At 34.4% G+C, this 25,262-nt stretch overlaps 1 protein-coding gene across 1 annotated transcript in view; it reads left to right on the top strand.

The window, feature by feature from the left end:
- Nucleotides 1-10,869, top strand: part of LOC118750484 (tRNA-dihydrouridine(16/17) synthase [NAD(P)(+)]-like) — a 57,570-nt gene extending 46,701 nt beyond the window's left edge. The window contains exons 3-4 of the mRNA XM_036485198.1: nucleotides 10,188-10,347; nucleotides 10,409-10,869. Of these exons, the coding sequence (XP_036341091.1) occupies nucleotides 10,188-10,347; nucleotides 10,409-10,854 (606 nt within the window). The 3' untranslated portion in view covers nucleotides 10,855-10,869. The remainder of the gene's footprint in view (nucleotides 1-10,187; nucleotides 10,348-10,408) is intronic.
- Nucleotides 10,870-25,262: the final 14,393 nt, after the last annotated feature.

Here is a 25,262-nt window from a genome sequence, read left to right as displayed (position 1 = left end):
GCTGCCCAAAAGCGTTATTATTGCGACGAATACTCACAATTATCTGCCACTCGACCCAACAACAAGAAAAGTAGTTGGTTATCGCTAAACCCATTTCTTGACAAAAAAGGTCTAATGCAGTGCCCGCCAAAAAGAGAAAAGTCTTAAAATGAGAATGTATTAGTTATGAAACAAAAAATGAGAATGTGTTGGTGGTAATGCGCGGAAAAAAATTCTGTGTTGTATTAGTTTTTATAAAAACTTTGGTATGTTTTTTTTTGCCGTTTTTTCATTGTGCGCTATTTTTTAGATCTAAACAACATAGAAACATATAATGAAAGTTAACGGCCCTAAGAAAGGAAAATATTGGTAAAATTTTCTATGTATTGTACAAAATTATTATTATTTTTTTATAATTTAAGTGTGGATTTCTGAGCAAAAAAGATAACGTGCTTCGAGCACTCTGAATATTAAAAGAAATTTTCGTTGATTTCAAGTTGAAATAAAATAAAAATATATATATCTAATGTATATTTATTTTAAAATTAGGTAAAACTTGACATTTAAGAACAATTTAAAATAACGATTAAACCAAAAGATAAATAACAAAACATATTGTATGTTTTAATTGAGGACTAGTCTGGTATTAAAAAAAAATACATAATTCACAAAGTTCTTTTAATATGAAGAAAAAGCACGACTTGGTACCATATACATACCTATTTCTAGGGGTGTATGTACGAAAAATTTTTGAATGAATATTCATTCATTCTCAGTGTACCTACTTTATTCAACAATAATGCGTCATGAACCTGCTTCGCCTATTGTTTGCATGCAACTAAATAAAATTTGTTGCTCTTCTACTCTTTCTGTTGACGTTCGGATTGTGTACGTGTAATAGCCCGAACACAATGAAAACGACGAGCTACAAACCACAGCTGTCAAATTATTTTAACACGTACTCTTATGTAGATAATTATTTTGGCGATTAGATCTATTTCTATTTTTCTGGCGACAGATAAGGTTCTTCCTCTTCTTTTATGTCAAACTCATACAAATTCATGATGTCGCTGCCGCGTTCAAAGAAATCATGTCGCCATCGACAAAGCGCTTAGATAATAAAGATGACAAATTGGAAGCTGTGGTCGGTAGCTCGTCGTTTTCAGTGTGTTCAGAACTTAAGAAGCCGATTGTGTACATGTGAAAGGCCGAATATAGTTCGTTTCCCAGGAAAGTTTTTGGCGGGCACTGGTCTAATGCGAGTAAATGGTAGGTTGGCGCACTCTGGCTTGAGCTACAATGAACGTCATCCTATCATACTGCCAGGAAACTCTAGAATATGTACCCTTTACCTCAATTTCCTCCATACAACCCTCCTACATGCAGAAAAATCTCTCATGGTTCGCATGTCTCAACAAGGGTTCTTTGTTCCACGTTTGAAATCGTACATAAAAAAGTGTATCTTTCACTGTAAACCATAGCTGGGCAAAACGCTACTCGCGAGTAGCGTCTGCGTCGCAGCGCTTATACGTATACAGAAACGACGCAGCGAATTTCAATTCAGTCTGCTTTCAGATTTCATGAGAGTAACACTATGCTTCGCCGTTGAATATTTTTATTCGTAATTTTAGCGCGTGGTTGCCACCTATATATGTAACAATGCCCAAAATGTCTGAGTATGAGTGCCAATTACAGTTTTTGGTTTTAAAAAAAGCTAATAATGGCCAATGCTTGTTGTGTGGTAATACGACCATTAACCATAAACAAATGAAAAAAAACGCTCCACTCAGTGCAATTATAGAAAAGTGCTTCTCAGCGCGACGCACTAGGGCACACATTGCATAATTTATTTTATAATATTATTTTTATCAAAAGAAATCGATAGAGAAATGTAAATGCTGGTTTATGCCCAAAAATACTTAATGAATAATATTTATAAGTTATACTCTATTTTTAAGACTAAATACCTACTTATATGAAACAAGTAATTTTTAGCAAGAAAAAAACCGACTTCAACTCTCATATAAAAAAAAAAATATATATATATATATATCTCACGATCCACTGATCGGATCTTAACCAGATTAGTATGAGACACTACCTTTCCGATGCAAAAAGAATTATCGAAATCGGTTGACGTGGTCCAAACTTATGCGGTAACATACATAAAAACAAAAAAAAAAAAAAGATTCCGACGAACTGATAACCTCCTCCTTTTTTGGAAGTCGGTTAAAAAATAAGACCTAAACACCGTAACCATCTGGCCGGTCAGCATATCAAAGAATTTGTTCTAATAAAACGGAGCCCAGGTATTATACAAATGAATTTTCCTAATTTAAGTTTTTTTAAATTATACAAGTACTAAATTTTTCTTATGCAAAAGGTTGTATAAACTAATAGTATTATTACTAAAAACTTCCAATGTTCATTATTACACTATAGGTATAAGCAAAATAGGCCAAAATACCCATGCACGAAAAATACCACTTTTAGTACATTTATAAAAAATGCGGCAACCATAACTGAGCGCGACGCACTAATACCAGGTTCACATATAAGTCGATTATCCTCATTTTCGAGCTTAACACCCTAATCTGTAATTATAACGAGAGATTAGCCATATAAAATTCGTCCCTTGTTAATCTGTAATTATAAAATAATCTCAGATTTAACCGATAACTTTTCGGTGTCCATCCTAGTTTTATCGATTGTTTTTGCGAAAGAGAGGAGAAATGCCAAATGTAAAAGTAAACAAAAATGTACGCTAGCAAGTAAAAGAGGTTTGTAAAGGTATTTTTAATAAAATGTTAAGTTAAAATATATTTATATTGCTTATTAGAGAAGAAAAACGTGATCACGGTGGCACAGAGAAGAAACATAAATTTTCCTTGAGATGTGAGAATAACAAGCACAACAAATTTGACGGCTAATAATCTGAGATTTGCCTGTGTAAACGGGGTGATTAAAAAACGAGCTTTGATTGAGATAATATTGATATGTGAACATAGTTTTATACCATGACAAAATGAGACTGTGTTGGTGTGCCCAGCTATGCTGTAAACCCTGCACGATTCATAAACAACACGTACGTTCTCAAATAATGGCAGCCTTCCTCCAGAAAGAGTTACGTTGTCAGTACTTTTTCATTATACAGGTGTAGACTTCGCGGGCCCTTTTTTGTTAAAAACCGCTTTAACCCGTAACGCATCCTACCAGGGCAATTCACTTAGAAGTTTGTCCAGACTTAACCACAAGCGCCTTTTTAGCAACATTTGCACGCTTCGTAGGGCGGCGAGGATTACCCGCGAAAGTTATGTCCAATAATGGAAAAACCTTTATCGGAGCTCAGCGCACTTTACTGAAGGAATATCAAACCTTCCTTACCCAGATATCTGACATCTAAACAATACCAAACTCATGGTTTTGAATGGCAATTCATTCCTCCATATCCTCCTCACATGGGTGGTATGTGGGAGTCCGCTGTTAAGAGCTTCAAAACCCACCTCAGTAAAGTAGCCGGCACCCACAAATTTACGTTCGAAGAATTTACCACATTACTTATACGGATTGAGGCCGTTTTGAACTCCAGACCATTATCCCCTATGTCCGAAGACCCCACCGATCTGCTCGTGCTTACTCCGAGCCACTTTCTCCGAGAAGCCCCTCTCATGGCTATCCCAGAGCCATCTGCTGAACCGCTATCACTAACAAATCGCTGGCAAAAACTAAAAATCCTGCATCAGGAATTTAGTCGGCGATGGAAAGCGGAATATCTTCGCGAGCTCCACAAACGCTACAAATGGCGGCAACCCCAAAAGAACATTGAGGAAGGAGAGTTAGTAGTCATTGAAGATGATATTTTACCACCCCAGGAATGGTGCCTTGGAAGAGTACTCAAACTCCACCGAGGCTCCGATAAACATGTTAGAGTCGCCGAAGTAAAAACTCAAACTGCCCAATACCCGCCCAATAGTCAAATTGTCTCCTACCATCACAACCCAGTCTTAACCCAAATTAGTCCTATTATCCAATTACAGTCCACTTATCTCACAAACTAAAACCTCAAATCTATTCCAATTCTAGTCCACTCTACTATCTCTTACTAATTCATCTGTTGATCTCTTACAGAGTACCGGACGTTTACCAATGCCAACTGTGCTGCCGATTTCATGCCCTGCAAGCCTCTGCTTGTTTCCGCGAAATGAGCGTGGCCGAACGTAGGAATGGAAAGTTTTGAAAAATAATCGATTCTCGAATCTTATTTAATCCTTACGATTCTTGAAATCGGATAATCGACGGCGAGACTCGAGTTATTGGATTCTAATCGATTCTTTATTTCAATATTTCTTTCAGTTGAAAAATCTATATCTAACAAGAGTTTAATAATAAATTTTAACAATACATTTGGGGAAAACTGCTTCATTTGATATAAAATGTGTGATTGACACATATTTATTCACGATACTGTTTGATATGGAAAGTAAATAAATTTGAATCCCCTCCTTAACATTGCTTCTTTTCATAAATTCATCATACCATCTCTATGAATATGCGCCAATTAGTCTTACTTAACCCTTCTGCAATGTTTGGGCCAAAATTACCAAATTTTCATGAAAAAATTCTTTAATTACAGAGTTAGGCAATTTTAAATAAGCTGCAGCGTTGTATATTCGTTAAATGCATAAACTGCTATGGTTTTGCAAAAAATAAAAGGGGGTTTTAATTTTATTTTGTTTTCTAGAAGGCAACATAGTTTTTCCATACACCCACAGTGTTTCTGGGTAATTTTGGCCCAAATTATTACTTAGTATTTGAGGGCAACTTTGAACCGGTAAGAATACAGTACTTGCCGATATTTTTTTCTTAAAATTTACTAATTTCTATTATTGGGTCATAATAACTCAAAACATTATGGGAAGGGGTAAATTCCAAACACTGCAGAAGGATTAAAATTTATGGTAATCATGTCAGAAATTTCCCAACTGATGCGTATGCAAAGATGTATGAAAAATAAGAGAATCAAGTTCTCAGAATCGATTCTCGATCGATTCCGAAAACTTAGAATCGGTTCTCTAAAATCGATTATTTCGAGAAAATCTTCGATTCTAGAGTGGAATCGGTATCGATTCTTCCATCCCTAGCCGAACGCATAGAAGCCGTACGGGTACACAAATACTGTACCAACTGTTTGGCCCGCTCCCACACCACCGGAGCATGTTCGTCCAAAAACAGCTGCCGTATTTGTAAATTGGGCCACCACACTCTTCTTCACCGCCTTCCAAATCAACGCACCGTAGAACGCAAACGTGAGCCAAAACGTCGCATAAGGTCAGCAAAATCAATGAATTCAAAGCAACATAAAGGAACGAAACGCCTTACAAAACGACGATGTGTGTGTGGACGTTAGCCGCTACAAAATAAAAAGAATTTCGTCTCGCTGCTGGATCTGCAACGCCTGCTAAATGTTGCACCTGTGCAAGGACGGCAGCATGTCGACGATGACGGAGAGCGAGGTGGCAACTCATTCCATTATACTAGTTTGTAAAATGTCTCAAACCAAAAATCCACCAAAAAATTGTTCTTGTAAATATTATTGAATTTAGCTATGAACTGAAATGTACTTAATAACTGAAATTATTATTAACGCGAACGCCTATACGCACAGAGGTGCCTCTTCGTTGCTTAAATTCAACGTACTCTATAATTCACTTTATAATTGAAACTAAATATACAACTCTATTTGTCCAACGACATTAAATCGTTAAATAAACACTTGTATAATTGTATATATAAATTGAATTTATTGAACGCTCTATTGAATTAAAACGTAACTCTTTGAATTCTCCATCAGACCGAAATCCCCCTTTAATATAGCGCCGCTATATTAAACACTGAGTACATTGAATCGATCCTGAGAACAGAGTATTTTTGAGTACTGAGTACTTTCGAGTTGTTTTGTGAGTACTGAGTACTTTCGAGTTCTTTTTTGAGTACTGAGTTCTTTGGAGTACTCAGTATCGATACTTTTAAAAGTCGAGTGCGGTCGATCCTTTTGAGAATAGAGTTCTGAGTGCTTTTGGTATCGATACTGCCCAATACTAATACACATATGGGTGTTTCCATACAGCCGTACGCGACATTCGTACGCTTATAGAGTAACGTAAATCTATCAGAAATAGAAGTTACAGAAAAAAAAGACTACGGTTATGTTGCAGCCAAAGGGTACTACGTTTGAGAAAAAAATAAGCAGCCTCGAAACTTTGGTGTGGAAAATATCCGTTCAAAACCAGGTGATAACGTACGCGACAAAAAAAGAAGTGGTTTTAAGGCACATATACATATATGCGAAAGTCTGCGAATCATGAGAGTTTTTCTCTTCTTTAAAAATTCCTAAACTAAGCTAAATAATGTACCTTTACAATCCTTCCATTTTTTGATAGAAATTATCTCTGGTTAGTTTTTATTAAAAAAAATGTAATAACGTACGCGACATAACGTACGCGACAGATTTTTCCCCCATACAATATTTTTACTAGTAACACATACTAAATTAAATTTTTTTCAGTTCTTCTCTCCACTGTTTCGCGTTTTCAAAACCTTTTTCCGCCATCTGAATACGAAATTTAAAGTTATAAAGCCGTTTGAATTCATTTGCTTGCATTTTCGGTTTATATTTTCATGGAAACACGAATAATCAAAAAATTACCGTTATTCGAGCTCTAACTTCTCCTTTTTCTCATTTTTATAGTTAGTTGTTATTGCAAATTTGATTTTAAGATGTAATTGTAATGTTTCAAATCTCTTAATTTAGTTAATAGGAAAGAGAAAATAGTTATTTCAGTAGAGAAAACTGAGTCGAAGAGACATTCAGTTTTACTCTTCCATTTTTGAGTTTTAAAATTCCAATAAGCTGAAATACTTCTACAATATAAAAATTCGAGTATTTTTCTCTTATTAATTCGTCTTAAAAACCCTTTTCAGTTGTTTTTATTTTTTCAGTCCTGGTTGACATTTTCATGGAAACACCCATATACATATGTATGTCCTTGAAAACAATCCACAAATACATTTTTTTACCAAGTATTATACATATTTCGTTCAGGTATACACCATAACTGCTACAAGTACCACATTAATTGATGCAAACTATTTTGGCGGTGCTAAAAATTGCTTAGTTATTTTTTATTTCTGGCGCATAAACGATTATACTATCCTCTTTACTCATTTTTCTCTGTAAATACAAAATCCATGCCATGTACATAAATACATACATGCATATGTACATATGTATAAATGTAAAACTGCGTACTTAGTTTTTCTCTCCGACGTCAGGATTTTTTTTAAATGCCTTTGAAATTTAAAGAATATGATTATTTAAAAAAATCGATGTAATGTAGGATAACAATAAGGGTATCATATAAAAGATAAAATTCTGTAGAATTACTTATAACAGAATGCATTTTTTGGTGCATAAGGACGAATGGGTATGGAAAATGTCCTTTACACATTTTGTGCTTAAATATCCTTGAAAGTTTGCAATATTTTTTTTTATTATTGTTTGAGGACTAATATACGCACGGCTTCATCATCGAATTTCTCGTGCCTCACCCTCATTGATGCTGCGGGTACGAGCTGCGAGCGCCTCGTTGCCTGCGAGGCATTGAGTAGGAGTTTCCTCACTCGCCTGAACTCGGAGTTTTTGTCTACCCTGGCTGCTACAAATGGTTGCCCACAGCATCGTTTCAATATGTGTTAAAACTAGGGTTGCCAGATTTTTTATGCGGGAAATCAGTACGTTAGACTTTTACGTGCTAAAAAAATCAGTACTTTTCAGTACACAATATTTTGGTATATAATTAAAATATAGTTCATAAAAAATAAAATGTTATTCATTTTAAGATGAGTGTACACATCATTGTACACTAGGGTGGTCCAAAAATGCATGTGAAGAAGTAAAGTCGGAATTTTTATGCTCTCACCCCCTAGGATTGTTCTATACCGAAAAAAGTGTACCCCTGTTTTTTTATTTTGAAATCAAAAAATATTTAGAGGTCGCTCAAAGCGCCCAAAGATTTCCATGTATTTTATATGGGAGAAAACAACTTTTCGTAGAAATTGTATACAATACTTAAAAATCAATATTTTTATATCGGAAAACTCTGTTTATCTGCAGGCATACCCAATTGTTTGTTTAGCCATTTTTTCATAGCAACTATAATTTATAGGTCCGCCAAACACCCAAAAAAATGCATTGGGAGGACCAATAAAAAATGGTTAAATAAACAATTATTGAAAGTCTCCTGCAGACAACTAGAGTTTTTCGATCGAAAAATATTGATTTTCAAGAATCATATATCATTTCTACGAAAAGTTTTTTTTTTATATTAAAATACATGGAAAACTTCGAGCGCTTTGAGCGACCTCTAAATATTTTTTGATTTCAAAATAAAAAATAGGGGTATACTTTTTTCGATGTAGATATAGGGGGTGAGAGCATTACAATTCCGAATTCACTGTTTTTGGACCACCCTATTGTACACAGTAGCCAATAAATTATTTTATATTTATGACATTTTTGAATAGAAATAATGAGATCATTTCCATTTTCAATGTTTAAATAGTCAAAGAATTCTATACATTTAATTTTAAAGTTACTTTTAATTTGAAGTTCAGTTTCAAAAATTTTAATTAGAAGCCGGTTTCTCCCTTTGCGCAAGGAAGCAAACCTTATACTTAAGATCCTCTCAGTTGCTTCGTTTGAGTGTGGTATTGAAAAAAAACCTAAATTAAATATTTCTTCAAACTGTTTAAAAGTACCACTTTTTAAGGATTTCCTCTGTATTTCCTCATGGAAAGTATAAGAATGTGCTAAAAACTCTATATCTTGTATGCAAAACACTTTTACAATGTCAGGAAATTGAGAAGAAAGGATTTTAAAGCTGAATTTACATGAGGCGAATTTTTAGGCGATTCAACATTGCTCAAGAAAAAACGCTCGTGTAAATGGCGATTCAAAAATCGCTTGCCTCAAAGTAGACAGAAAGTCAACTTTTGCAGGCGATTAGCGCCTCCCAAAAAATCGCCTCATCTAAAGGCAGCTTAAGTTATAGGCCAAAGCCATTCGAATATTCAAATTTACTGCTATTAAACTGAAAGATATTTTCGAGATAACTAAAAACACTCGAAAAAAAACGTCAGCCTTCTTTTTAAATAATTTAAGCTCTGTCATATTATCGCAACTGGTACGAAACGACCCAGCGATATGCCCATAAAACTATTGCTATTTTTGTTGTATTAATTTCTTGGGCATATCAAACATTATCTAAAACATGTCAACTATAATTAAATCATTTTTTTCTTACTTTTTACAGTACACTTTAAGGAAGCTCCAACATTATGTAAAAACCTTAAGTAAATCCTAAAATATTTTGTTTGAATTGAAAATTCAGTACAAATCAGTACACATTTTGAAAAATCAGGACATTAGCGTACTGATTGAAGAAATTAATAAAATCAGTGCAAGACTTGAAAAATCAGTACTGTACTGATGAAATCAGTACGTCTGGCAACCGTAGTTAAAACTGTGCAAATCATAGTTAAAATTTATATATCCTTCTTATTTTACCAACCCCTTAAAACTATGTTCACAGCATAAATTACCTCGTTTCGATCAAATTACTTCACACAAATCATGTACGTTCAGATTTTCATTCATAATTTCTATAGATATGTATTTAGCACGTTTACGTACGAGTGCGGGGTTTGTACTTGATTTCAAAAAAAAGGTTGCATACCTTTCCGATTTTTTTTTTTTGATTTCCTCAACAGTGGATGCTAAAATAAATGAAAAATCTTTTTTTCTTCATTTGGTTCTTGATTTACCATAAATTATCTCATTTCTATTTTATTTACTGACAAATTTAACAGGTCGAAATTACTTGATTTCAGCATGATTTGCTTATAAATTACAAATGAGCCGTAAATTACGTTAACGTGAACATTCTTTAAGTGCTTCCTCAATAAATACTTACACATCTTTCCCCAAAACAAATATTGTACATATAATTAATTTCACATTAAAACAATGCTTTTTATATGCAGTGTCAACATGACACTGTGAGGCCGAAATCGTTTGAAAAAATTAGATACGGATGAAGTTTAAAGCAAACTACACTTTTTATCCAACACGCTTATCATATCATTTACAGTTCTGCGGTAACGACGCAGAAACGCTGCTGGATGCTGCACTCTTAGCACAAGAACACTGCGATGCGGTTGACATAAACTTGGGATGCCCGCAAGCAATAGCAAAGCGTGGACACTATGGTGCATTTCTGCAGGACGATTGGGAGCTAATTACTGAAATTGGTGAGTATTGGTTAGTTTCCGCTTTTGCGAATTATGTAAGAACGTGTATGCTATTTTTTAGTCAACACATTGCATAAGAGGCTCTCTGTGCCAGTCACATGCAAAATTCGTGTGTTCGAAGACCGCAAACGAACTATCGAGTACGCAAAAATGCTCGAGGCCTCAGGTTGCCAACTGCTTACTGTACATGGACGAACACGAGAGCAAAAGGGGCCGCTAACTGGGATCGCTGATTGGACTTATATAAAAGAAGTGAGGTATTGCATGTTTAACTCAAAACTTTACAATACATATAGTAAAAATTATGCGTTTTTTTATTGTGGGGCGCACAGTGTCAGATTTGGCCAATCCAGCAGCAGATTAAGTCTGTACTTTTGCTCGCCCGCGGACGCCCGCGGGTGCCCGAAAATGCTGTTGAGAGCCACTTTGAGAAAGTATTTTTTGCTTCTCATTAGCCCTAAGTTTGTGAAAACTGTCAAACTTCCAGAAGAGAAGGAAGAAATTTAAAAATTCAAATTTTAACTAATAAGCAGGTCCGTGAAGTTTAAGCTTTTGCTTGGAATTAGAGATGGGCACGAGCCGGGATTTTGGCAGGGGCACGGTGGGCCCCTGCGTAAGCCCGCGGGTACGGGCCGGAATATTTGCTGTCATGTGCATGGGCGTTCAGTAAAATTAAAATTTCATAAAAGCACGAATTAGCACGAAAAAGCCCTTTGCTAATACTACAAATTTGGATAAGCTTTTGTTTTTATACAAAAATATATAGTTTTTAAAACTCTTTTGATAAGAGAAAAACAAAAAAGAAATATTTGGAAACCTATAGATAAAATAAGATACTTAGTAGTTTTGTTTACATATCTGTACATAAAATACCTTCCACTTTTTCTACTTCCCAGAAAATGTATTATAAAAATCTTGGGTGTGAAAAATTGATTCGCTTAAGTAAATATACATACATATATACAAACTTTAAAATATGTATACATGCAATAAAAGTTGGCTCTTTATTTCCGGGCTGGGACGTGTCCCGTCGTGTCGGGCCGGGCCGGGCCCCACTGAAATTCTTAACGTGCGGGCTCGTGCGTGTTTTGACAGCTGATTTTGCACTCGTGCCAGGCTGGGCCTGAAAATTTAGGCCCGTGCCCATCTCTACTTGGAATTGCCTCTTCAGGGTTTCCAAGCTTAATTTTTAGGATGATGCTTATTTTGCTTATTTCAATGTATATGTACGGCCCTTTTAAGAAAACGGTCAAGAAATAAATTGCTATTATTTCGTGTGTGTGAATAGTAGTGCCCAAGGAGGTTCGACATCTGATATTTTAGAGCCGGCTGTCTCACTTTTTCCTTGCGAAATATTGGAACGGGCATATATTTATGTTGAAAACAAGGGTGCCTTATAGTCTTCGCAAAAAAACCTTAGCCAACCATAGTAAAAAGTGTAGCAAAATTCTTCAGAACTTCTTACTGCTTAAGAAAATTTGGCTCAATAAATTTTTCTTCAACATTTCTTTGGCGTTGTTTTATTGGGTTAACTAAAGAAATGTTTACAAATAATAACATAAAAACAGATTTGGTTTTAATTCAACCGTAACTTTAGTTGCATTTCTGCTTGGATACACAAATTTAAAACCAATGTTTTGTCTCTACGGGAAGGCATTGGTGTTATTGAAAACATTAAAAATAATTTATCTGAAATGGAGAATAACGATTATTTAAAAAGTTTAAAACGACCAGCGCATATCTCTTTTATTTGAAAATACAAAGTAGTCCTTGAAATTAAATGAATAAAAAACAAAACATTAAACTGTGCTTAAATTTTGTTGTTTTGCGAGCATATTTGCAAGCATATTTACCAATGTTTTAGTGCTTATATAAGCGCTTAAAAGGGATTTTTTCTTGCTTATTTTCTTCGGCCCTGCTAATAAGTATGTAAATATTTAGCTGTTTTTCTTTGATTGATAAGTGCAAAACATCAAGTGAACCAATAACATTGTAAGGAAAATTTTAAGTTTTGAAATTATACAAAAATACGTCGAAAAACGTAAACTTTATTTTGGGCCCACTTTCCTAGATCAGGCAATTTTCGCAAGTTATTTGGATTTTAAGTTTGAGTTGGTGTTAAAGCCTTTTCTTTTGCAAGATCTTGAAGCTATCCACTAAGAATAGTGGCTGATAAATAAAGATGTAAATAGTCTAATGAATGCTTAATAATTTCTTTTTTATGAAATACTAGCCAATGCCCGCTTGCCTCGCGGCGCCCAATAAGAAATTTTGCGTTGGCCAATGCAAAAGAGCGGTTAAACGCAAAAATAGTCCGTAAAGTCAAAATTTCTGGTTTAAGTTGACACCACTAAAGCGCAGTATGCTCGTCACACATCGGCCAATAATAGAAACGATGTGATACCATATGGAATACTAATCACTTTCGGTGTCAGGAGCTTTACTGATGGTCTTATTTCTACCTGTGAGATCTCTGCCAAGCATGCGTAATCTTTTTCTATGATCTTGCAAATACAACATTGGTGCGATACTTATGCCAATAAAAGTTCTTATAAGGAAACTAAAGAGCACAGAAGTGCGTTTTCTGTTATAGGAGGGCCAAGAATCCTCGCTGTCCCACAGGCTGAAAAATTTTCCGGTACATTGGCTAAATGAGTCGTGTGATCTCTTGAATATCTTTCAAATGAAGAAATTGATATACCTACGGTGATCTTTCCTTGTTAATTCGAAACTTTTACAATTCGTGGTAATATTTATGAACTGATTTCTAGGTAGATGCAAGATCGCATGATCATGCATGAGGGCGTCAGACAAACTTAACCCCATCCTTCGTTTAGACATGTGAAAACTAAATTCGTATAACTTAAACATAGGGTCAAAGCAGACCAACCACACGGGGTTTCTATACATTTCGGCTGCAGCGCCATCCATGGGGTCCATTTTCTGCAAAACCATTGCTTACCATAAAATGAGTACGTGTTATGAATTTCAACGTCGACTCCAGCGGCACTCATGGGGTACATTTTTTTCAAAAGAATTTTTCATCATACAGGTACATAGCTCACATTTATAATTTGATAGAAATCAGTTAATAAATACGATTTTTATAAATAACTCTACTGCAGCACCACCTAGAGAGTTTTCTAGTAGCATATAAGAGGACCATATATGTAAGATAACCTCCGACAATCTGACGGAACTCTATTCAGTGGTTTTTGAGTTTATTCCGAACAACGAAAACGGCTATCCTATTATGCAAATAGGTATGTAGATAGGACAGTCTATAACGAAACTCGAAAAGTCAAAGCTCCATTCTTTGTGCAAAATTTTAAAAAATTCTCCAAAATTTTCACATAAATTTTACATTTTACTAAAAATTAAAAACAAAGTTACAATAGTTCAATGGGATTTAGAAATCTAGAAAAAAATGGCTCCCAATCGAATGATACTTGCACGTTTACGTAAATGTATATCGATGCAGCCTTTCCAATAATTACCACTTTTCGCCATAAGTACGGTATTGAAAATTTATGTAGCTGTGTCGAATTTCAGGACGTTAGCGTAAGTGGTTCCAGAGATAAGCTTTATGAAAAGTTCAGTTTGTATGGAAGGTGCCACGCCCCCTTTTCCAATGCATCAGTGCTAAGTTTCAGTTCCCCAGCGTAATTGGTTTTAGAGATATATTGGGTTTTTACGTTTTAGTCTGTATAAGAATTTTAGGAATATCCCGAGCTACATACCGAGTAAATTTTTGGTCGGAATATTTATTTTCAAGGTGCTGGTATATGTTCCAAATATGAATCAAATCGGTGCAGCCGTTTAGTAGTTTAGTGAAATACATTCTACAGAAAACTGTATGAAATTGTAAAGCGTGACGTCTCCATAATTTTTTGGCAGCAACAACAAAAGTTTTGATTTTTTTTTAGCGAAAACCCTTCCACACAGAAGTTCTAAAAAATTGCGATTGGTTATGCTTGAACACACTGAATTGAATGTCAATAAAATTAAGTTTGTGGTTATATCAAGGCGAAATTTTGAGAGCAGTCCATTGCTAACTCAAAATATAAACAACAACGCACTGGCAAAAGTTAATAGATTCAAATACCTACATATAAATAATGATCGGCGATAAACTAAAACAAAAAAATATGGATTCTATATTTTCAATTAGAGCTCTAGCGATATGTACATAAGTGAAAACTACATTTAATTCCATACATTAGTTTTTGCGTGATGCTCTTACAAATATACAGACAGACAGACCAAAATTATAAAAAATTTAGGTTTGGCTTCTGTTGATCTATTAATTTTTCTTTAACATCTATTATCTACAGCTGTTACCTTACAGCTATTACCTTACCTATTATCACAGCTATTATTGCAGCTACATTATTATGTTACAGCTATTATTAGTATTATGTACCTATTATGTACAGCCTGTTGCAATTTTGTTATTCTCAAATGCTTTCGTTTGACACCCATATGGCAACATTTAGGTTATCTTATCAAATTAACTGAATTAATGTTTGCTGGGTTGGAGCTGCTTCGGCCGATGGAGTAAAAGTAAAGCTTATATTTTTCCCTTGTCCCTCCTACGCGTTTCGACACTCTCGTGTCATCTTCAGGGAGCCAATTTTTTCATGTTTTTGTTGTATTGCTTTATTATGTAGCATGTCTCGTCGTTGTATTTAAGTCTTACATGTTGGTAAAGTTGCTTCATGTTTACTTTTTTTGTTTACCTTTTTAGTTGTTTTCTCGGGTTTGCTCACCGATGTTAATAATTATCTTTGTATGGGCCGAATTCCTATGAATTTTGTTTGCTGCTTATATTTTTCCCTTGTCCCTCCTACGCGTTTCGACACTCTCGCGCCATCTTCAAATAGGTGGCAACTCGCTCCAAAAATATTTTAAAAAGTAACCGTCTTAATCCTCTTTAGTTTAATGTCCGTATTGTAATATTTCATTTATTTTACAAATTTAAATGAATACAATTTTTCAAGCAGTTGGAAAATCCCCAAAAAATATTTTCGCCATTAATATTTCCTAGCCTCTTTAGTTTGATGCCAATATTGCAATATTTAATTCATGTTATAAATTGAATTAAATTAAAGTTTTCAAATAGGTGGCAACCTTCCACAAAAATATTTTCAGCTGTAAGCCTTTGTAAACCTCTTTCTTTTGACAGCCATATTGGCCCAAACTGCAATTTTAAACACAGGTGGCAACTCTCTAATTTTTTCTTCTATATTGTAAGTTAGACCTCTAGCGATACATCGGTGAAAATTGCATTCAATTCCATGCATTAGTTTTCGAGTGATGCGCGTACAAATATACAGACAAACAGAGAGTCAAAAATTTTAAAAATTGTTTACTTGGTGGCAGGTAATAAGATCAACGGAAATAGGGTCAATTGACTTTATTTCCCACCCTGGTGCGAATTAAAGTCAATTGACATTATTACCTTTTCAAAATCGAAATAAAATCCATTGACATTATTGCTCTTTCAAACATTAAATTTGCTTAGCTTCGCGACGGCCCGCGTCCGCGCGCCACGGCGTCACGCTACATATCTACCTACGATTTAACTGTCATCGGTGATATTAATGCTACGTTATATAACGCTTGACAGAATAATTTACACTATTATAAATTGGAAATCGGAAGTAATATATCAGTGATGACAGGTAATACGTCCCAGATGGTTCCTAATATCACAAATTAGTTTTTGTGCAAAATGCAGATAGAGGTATTAATGAATTTAAGCCCTCGATATTTCACATTTTTATATTTGTAAGTTATTGGAAGATTTCTGCTGTGTTTTTTTCTCAACAACTTGTCTGCAGTAAAAAAGCATATAATTTGCGTTTCAAAAGTGTGTGAAAACCAATCAATTAACTTACATGATCTCGGTTCCGAATTAAATAATCAATAATTGTTTATATCCGCATTTTGGCACATTGGCTTGTTGAATGTGCCATCTTATAAATAGTGTCGTAGTTCTCATTAACTGCTTTTAAATGATATCACCAATTGCTGGCGGCGACATGAATACAGAGTAAGAAAATTGCTTTTCTATAATTGTTTCTTTATAGAAAGGTTGGTTTCTTTTCCACCTTGAGACATTCCGAATTCGTTCAAAATATGCTAATTTAAAACACAGAATTCATTCAGTGTTCCTCCGGGGTTTTTGGACATGGACTGTTTCTTCAATTTAATAGTGTTCGCTTTACTTGTGTGGAAACGAAACATGTTTTGCAAGTTCTGGATCATTTCTATACTCTTTCTTCAAATATTTCTCGTATTCCAGCTGCGTTTTGCGTTTGTTTTTTCGCATCGTGTTTTTACTATATTCGTAGTTTTAAATTTTTTAATAAAATCAATTGGTGGTAGATCATGATTGTGTGTGGATTAATAGCACCACACTGAGGATTTGGCAATAACCTTTTTCACGTATTAAAAAACAACACTTACGGGGCAATGTTTATTGTAAGAACAACATTTTTTTCTATGAATCGACATACTTTAAGCATTGTTGACACTATTTCCATTTGAATGAGGAAATAGCGTCAATGACTTTATTTCCATTTTTTTTTTTACTTTATTTCGCTTTTTAAGAGGTAATAATGCCAATTGACTTTAGTTCGCACCAGGGTGGGAAATAAAGTCACTTGACCTTATTACCGTTGATCTTGTTACCTGTCGCCTGTTTACTTAGCTTCTGTAGCTCTAATAAAAACCCACCATATTAATTTTTCTTTAATATCTATAAGGCACAGACATCGGCCAGTTACAATTTTATTATAAGTATAAATATAGATTTCATTTATTTTATAAATTTAATACAATCAAATTTTTCAAACCGGTGGCAACCCTCCTCAAAATATTTTCGGCAGTAAGATTTCCTTAACCTCTTCAGTTTGATACCCATATTGCAATATTCAATTTATCTTATAAATTAAATTAAATTAAAATTTTCACGCAGGTGGCTACTCTAAAAAAATATTTTTGGCTGTAAGCCTTCTTAAGTCTCTTTCTTTTGACGCCCATATTGCAATATTCACTTTTTCTTATCAATTTACTTAAACTGCAATTTACAAACAGGAGGCAACTCTTTAATTTTTTTCTTTCTATATTTTAAGTTAGACCTCTAGCAATACATCGGTGAAAACTGCATTCAATTCCATGCATTCGTTTTCGAGTGATGCGCGTGCAAACATACAGACAGACAGACAGACAGACAAAAATTCTAAAAATGGTTGATTTTATTTCTTGTGCTCTAATAAAGACCACCCACATTAATTTTTCTTTTATATCTATAATGTACAGACATCGACCTGTTAAAATTTTATTATATGTATAGATGTGAACTTAAAATGCAAACATCTTGCGAAAATGACCTGAGCTAGAAAAACGGTATACAGGGCCGTAGTGTACGACCCAAAATTAAGCTTACGTGTTTCGGCGTATTTTTGTGTACTTTCAAAACTTTAAATTTTCCTTACAGTGTTATTGGTTCACTTGATGTTTTGCACTTATCAATCAAAGAAAAACAGCTAAATATCCACAAACTTATTAGCAGGGCCAAAGAAAATAAGCAAGAAAAAATCCATTTTAAGCGCTTAGATAAGCACTAAAATGTTGGTAAATATGCTCGCATCCGACAAAATTGCGTCCACTTCCCATATAAACGCTAAAAAAAATTACATTCGTCAAGTCGGTGGAGTGTTACTGGAGCGCTTCATATTCAGCAGTAAGCGCTCCCTTCTTCATTTCACCACACTTCATTGTATTTTAACATTGTGTGTCATTAGAAAGAAGTGCTCTTTTGCTGCTCGTAATAAAGCCCTTGGTGAGCGTTTCAAATAAGAGCTCCGTTAATGCTCTTTTAAAGCCTTTAAAGAGCGCTGCATGTAACTTTAGATTTTGCATACTATATTTTTCTTTTAATAAAATAATGAAGTTTTTGTAAACCTTTTGATTTTGTTGTTAAGTGTACCTAACTTATAAAAATTGTTCTTTTCTGAACTACATATCCTTTCCTTAAATAGAAAGGGCCCATCTAAAAATTTTGTTTCTTTACGGAGTAATAAAAAACTCCATAGAAAATGAAGTCCTTTTTCTGCGAATTTATATGCTGTAGTAAATATCTTTAAAATCCAGTATGTGCTTAGTGAGTTATCAGCAGACATTTGTACTGGATTTTAAAAGAAAATGAGTTAGGGCCTTTCTATATTAAGGTAACGATATATGATGTATGTACAGTTGATTACCCCCACTTAAATTTTCAAGATTATTTTTATTTGGTTGGCATCCATAAAACAAATCGTATACGCGTAAATGGCAAATAGCACACCCCAATTTTTCTGTGGCCACAATCTAAATATCTGCTCAGGTTAAAGGCAAATAGTATCTTCTCCTATTTTACGAACCTGCAAGCGCGACACTTGATTACCTGCACTTCAGTTGCTTCTCAGTAGCCTTTGAAAAAAATGTAAGATAATTTTTGTATTGTAGCCATACAGTACAATAAAGTGCGTAATAATAAATTCAGCGGTTTTTTCAATAGTGTGGGACGCGGAAAAACCTTAACGGAGATCGAGAGAGGAAAAATCTTTGGCGTAAAGGAAAGCAATCTGTCCAACCATGCAATTGCACGTAAAATTGGCCGCGATAGATGAGTGATTAATAACTTTTTAAATAATATGGGAAAGGACGCGCGACAAAAGCTACCACGTTGAGGGAACAATGAGCAATTTTGCGAGCATCGTCGAACTCTGCAGCGACTGCCAGATAAATCGGTGCAATTGTAGGAGTTTCGGCTAGTGTGCGGACGATCTAATGAATAATAAAACAGTGTCCTCATCTAAGACGTAAAAAATTGCAAAAGAAACCATGCTTGCTTCAACGCCACCGATATGCGCGTTTGGAGTAGGCTCGTTCCTTCGTACACTGGAGAGGCTTTTGAGCCACGACACAGTGCAGTTGGTTCGGCGATGGTATGGGCAGCAATTTTGTATTACGAGGCAATAAATATAAGAGTTCTGTAGGGTCGTCAAAATGCAAATAATTATATCGAGGTGTTGGAAACGGAAGTAAATAACTTGGATGAAATGTTCAACAACTAAATAAGAATGGATTTTTCAGCAGGATAACGCTACCATTCACACAGCGAGAAGGGTTGAATAATGGTTTAGCGAAAAAAACATATTCATGTACTTGAATGGCCAGCGATGTCCCCAGACTTGAACTTCATTGAAAATGTGTGGGGATGGTTGTCGCGAAAAATGTATGCCGAAGGGACACAGTACCACTCCAGATCAGCACTTATCGATACAATAGATAGATACTGCATTAATTTCAATACCAAATAATTACATTCAAAATATATATAATTTTCGACCAAAAAAGCTTGTTGAACTTATACGAATGGATGAAGGTCCAACTAAATATTAATAAAAAAAAAATGCCAAACAAGTGTCGCACTTGTGAGTCGAAAAACACCATGCAATCGACTTTTGTTGCTTACCGTTATGATTTTTTTTAATACTGGCACTAAAAAATATGATTACTGATAATCGCTGTCTTACCATGTACGAAATTTTTTCGAAACCCTTCTAAAATGGAAAATATTCAGAAAATGTGAGGGTAATCAAGTGTCGCAAAGTGTCCATATGTATGTACATTAGCATGGGCGTAGCCAGAACGAAATTTAGGGGGGCCTCCTATACAAAAAAATTTTTTTAAAACCAATAACTATTACTTCCTAAAAAACTTTTTATTAGCTTTACAGTAAAAAGCTTTTTTGTACAGCAAGAAAAAATTTATTTGCTTTGCTTGCCAGTCGAAGTTTAGCCACAGTATATACAGTAATAAACCTTTCTGAGTACTCCTCGGGTGTAAAATCTGATCAGGGTTGATAATGAGAAGGAGCATGAATTTTCTTGATTCAGAGTTGTATACAAAATTAATGTGGTATGAAAGGGAGCAACAACCGTACTATGGCAGAGTAGCACAAGTCATGACTGTGTAAAAGCAAATTATTGTCTATTATTATAGATACTAGTACAGATTATCATAGTTCAGTGTATCATTTGTTATATTACACCGTACATGATAATGAACTGTTAAATGCTGTAAACGCTTGTAGATCACTCAAACTTGGGTGTGCTTAATGGACTGTCTGGGCGAATGCGCTGGCAGGCATTAGGGTCTGTATAGCTATACAAACCTTGTTTTTTTTTTTAAATAACGACTTAAATATATTCGGAATTTAGAAATTTCTTTGACAAATTCACATAAAAATATAATCCTAAAATGGACTTTTTTATTTTAAACTTACATTTAAGAAAGCTCCATTCAATTCTATAATTACGATTTGAGCTTTCCAGTTTATAAAACACAAGCGTTAATTATGTACTTAACTATTGATATTATTCTTCATTAAGCATGAATATCAGCATACATTAAAGATGAATATTATACTTAACCTACATTTCGTTCATAAATAACACATTATTATGTATATTTTATCATCGAAATGAACTTTTGATAATCATGAGGCGAAATTCCCCACAGTAAGTGTTGTCGTGTGCGCAAAACGAAAGCGCTGCACACAACCCAAAAGCACTCCTCGGGGACCAAATGGCGAAAAACGGCGAAAAGGTTTATTACTGTATATACTGTGGTTTAGCTACTGAGCCAGCAGGTTGTGCGTTGCTGGAGCTGTCGCGGGACGGTTGTGTGATGTATGTGTATAGGGGATGTTTTTTGTTTAATTTAAGCAAAGCAAACTATGCGACCATTCTGTGCACGCACATAGATATGAATGTATGTGCATTTTGTTTTACTTAAATACATAGTAACGGAACAATGCTTTAAACTTTACTAACGTTCTACTTAGCAAAAACAAACCTTTGTGTTACGTCTGCAGATTTTTTTGGGTGTATCGATGAGCTTTTGTGCTTTCAACACATGCTCAAAATGTGATTGTGTAAGTATGGCCGACACTGATTTCAATAGTTGATTTTTTACTGTGCATGTTTTTTTACGAGGAGCACGCATCGAAAGCCTAACCCCGTCAGTATGAGACTTTAACCCTAACTAAATCTCCTACCATCATGTACCGTTCTCCTCCCGATACCAACGTCAAAGATTCATCCAGATTATAACACTGTGTGACTGCTAAAGTTATAGATCTAGTGAAGAAAAAAATATGCATACTTAGAATTTTCAATACCCCCTAAAATCTGGACCTAAGGTCTAAAAACGCGTTTTTCATAGGTTGAGCCTTATAATTGTTCGTAACTTAATTTCTGTTTATCCGATGAAAAATATTTACAGTGTGTACACGGTAACCGCAACCCTCAATACGTGCAATTCTCCAAAGTCTCTAAAGCAAAACATTGTAACCTTTATAAGTGCAACTTCAAAAGAATTTTATACTCAATACCTACAACATTCTTCGTTTATGCATGCCACACACACGCAATTGGAATTTTATAACCTTCTTTGACTTACCAATACTCTGGAAAAACTAAAAAGTGATATTTTAGTTAAAGTGATGTGTGATGAGTTTAAAATAAACAAATGAGTTTAAAATAATCTGAATAAGTCGAAATGAAAGCAAAAGTAAAGATGAGAAATATAGAAGCTGGACTTCGGAAACGGCAAACTTTAAAACAGTGCGCGTACAAACAAAGCTATCGATGGTACTATCGATAGTTTCAATTTGTCACCACTATCGATGAATGGTGGTCACTATCGCGATACCATCAGCAATCATTTCTCATCGTTTTTTTATTCTTTTATTGGATGCGTGTTATAACTCCTACTTAAAAAATTCATAATTATTTGTGCGATCGTGCATGTACTAAAATTTATACTAAAATTTAATGGACTAAAAAAGTGCATACTAAATTTTTTCTAATAAATATAGTTAAAAACTCTACATTTTGATGCAAATATACTTTTTTACATTTTGGCTGGCAAACTCGAAGACCTTGATCTTATACAACTGACTTTCTAATGAAAGGAAATTAATTGAAATGCATTGTTTTTGTTGTTTAAAATATCTAACTTTGTTATGTTTAATAAATCACACTAAAATAGCGTTTAAAGCTAGCCTTCATATTTTTTCTTCTAATTTTACCATGTTCAATATAATTAGTGCCGTAGTAAGGATCTCATATTTGTTTCTTAACATTATCCATCTCTTGCTAATAGTATCGATACTATCGAATAGTGAGGCCCAAAACTATCGAATATTCCAACTATCGATAGTTTTGCAGCTCTAATTTACACAAATGCTTTTGTTTTAAGAGAAAGTACAATAATTCCATATCTGTCCAATTTGTCAAAGCTAAAGTCCGAAAGTTACATAAAAATAACCCACTGAATCTTTTCCCAGACAAGACATACATTGCTGATGGGTCTAGACCATTCCTCGCTTGAGCAAATGCATCTGGGACGCACAAAGTTTTTCTTCTTATTTGGCGCTATAGCCTCCTACGCGATTTTGGCCGAGTCCAAAACAGTACGCCAGTCGTTTGATAAGTGACTCATATAGTGTGGTTTTCGTACGTCGAGAGAGGACTTTATTTGGTGGTGCAAATTCGATTTAATTCGAATTTTCCAAAAAAATTTTGAAATAAAACTTCTTAATCGAGTTCGGAGTTGTTTGTGTTAAATATTTAACACCATGTCATAAAATCTGTATCGTTCGTTCGATTTTCAAAAAGGAGGTACGTGTCAAATAAAAGGGCTTGCCCTGTAGATGTGTAATATGGTTTTAGCTTTGTGCCATATGAATGTATGTAAAAAAATCAAAATCAAATTATTTATAGCGTGTTCTTTTCTCGAAATAATGTTGCATTTATTCTGTCCTGCGCAAGGGCTGTCAAGCTTTCGTGTTCCTTTCTCAGTATCTTCACATGCATATTGCGTTCTTTTCTTTAAAATGTTCCACCCTCCTAATTTTGCCATATAAAAAGGTGACATTTTTTTTCGAGAAAAGAAAACGCCATTAATAAGTTAAATAAATTACCCCAATATGGGTATCAATCGCAATGATTTTGAATAAACTTTATTTTTACATTTAAGAGGGGTGTCACCTGTTTGAAAAGTCGAATTTAGTTAAAGAAGTGTTGTGTTTAAATTACTATGCAACAATTACAATATTTTTGAGGTGCTTGAAGAGATTGGCCCCCTGTTTAAAAAGTTAAACTCAAATTACACTGTAGGACAGCCCAAACCAGCCCGGACTTTGTTAACATTTTCTGAAAGTATACCCATCCAGTAGTAAAACACTCGGTGGATTTGCGAAAGTTAGCTCGTATTTTTATTTCATGGCCTACTACAGTTTTCATGTCTCGGCCTAAGTAGTTTTCAAAAAAATATTTAAAATATATGTCTGAGCGAAATTAAAGGTTAAGACATATATCGTTGGCTTAGTTCGCAAACGTGCTAAGTCCATTTTTTTTATTTTTCAGGAGGGACAAAAAACCGTCTAAATTTTTTTGTTGTCAATATTTTTCTAATCTGTAAATGCAGTTTTATTCCTTAGTTCGTCTTGTTTAAGTACCAATAATCGGCCAATTTCAAAATAAAGCTGTTGCAGACTTATAGGCTCTTTTAGGACTTACCACATTTTCTCTTTAAGATTATATTCTTTTAATGTGGACTTAGCACATTTTCTATCAACCTTTTTGTCATTATTTTTTATTGTTAAAATATTTAATTGTTTATTTTAAATATATTTTATTGTTTTAAAATGAATTATAACCTAATACAGTTTTATTTCATTGCTATTAACAAAAATAACTATTTTAAGTCGTGAATTTATGTACCATTTATAAAAGAAAATAATTAAAAGCAAGTAAAGAGGTATAAGTTTGGGCGAAACCGAACTTTATCTACCCGGCGCAGGTATCAAATAATAACCTGAGTTAAACTCAATGAAATAATTGAACCACGTTTAGTAGAAATCTCTAAAGTGGCTACCGAAATACACCTTGTAGTCATAAAGTGGGCGGTGTCACGCAGTCTTATTTATTGTTAAGAGATTGTTGTAAGTATTAACTTGGAGTAAATTAGCGTCTTCAGTTATTGAAATATCAGAGTTTCCGTATTTCTGAAATTTACCGTTAGATATACGGGAAGCGAATGTAATTTTGGTCCGATTTGTATAATTTTCAACGAATTGCTTTTCCGTACCAGGTTTATTAAGTGCACCGAGTTTGGTAGAAATTGATAAATCGGTTACCGAGTTACACATTTGTGGTCATAAGTGGGCGGCGCCATGCCCATTATCCAAAAATGTATCATAATCTAATTTTCTGCTGAGTGGTTATCGCGATCATCGATTTTAAGTGAATTAGATTTTCAACAGATTTCTAGACCCTAAATAAGGCTCGTACCGAGTTTGGTGAATGGGCTACTGAGATACAGCGTTTCATAATAGGTGGGCGGGGTCACGCCCATTTTGCAAAAATTGCACAATAATATTTTTTACAAAATTTCTACTTCGCATACTAATTTTGAACAATTTGCATCCAATATTTACTGAAATATCGTAGTTTTTGCATCTTTAGGAAATACCTTTATATCGGAAATGGGCGTGGTTACATTCCGATTCGCCCATTTTTAATAATTTACCTTGGATAAATGGAAACCTACATACCAAATTTCGTTGAGATATCTCGAGTTATCGTGTACACGGACAGACGTGTTTATATTTTGTTTTTTGATTTTTTTGGACTTAGCACATTTGCGTACCAATGCATAACAACAAGTAAAAACGACATTACGGTAATTTTCTTTTTTGGTAATGATATATTTTCAGTTATGCTATCTTACTGCATCAAAATCTCAATTTACATAAAAAGTGGACTTAGCACGTTTGCGAACTAAGCCAACGA

This window comes from Rhagoletis pomonella, unplaced genomic scaffold (assembly GCF_013731165.1).
Source record: "Rhagoletis pomonella isolate Grant_MI unplaced genomic scaffold, Rhpom_1.0 Rhpom_scaffold_00264, whole genome shotgun sequence".
In the NCBI taxonomy this organism is placed as follows: Eukaryota; Metazoa; Arthropoda; class Insecta; order Diptera; family Tephritidae; genus Rhagoletis; species Rhagoletis pomonella.
The sequence above is the reverse complement of the archived record's forward strand: the minus strand, read 5'-3'. Positions and strand labels throughout refer to the sequence as shown.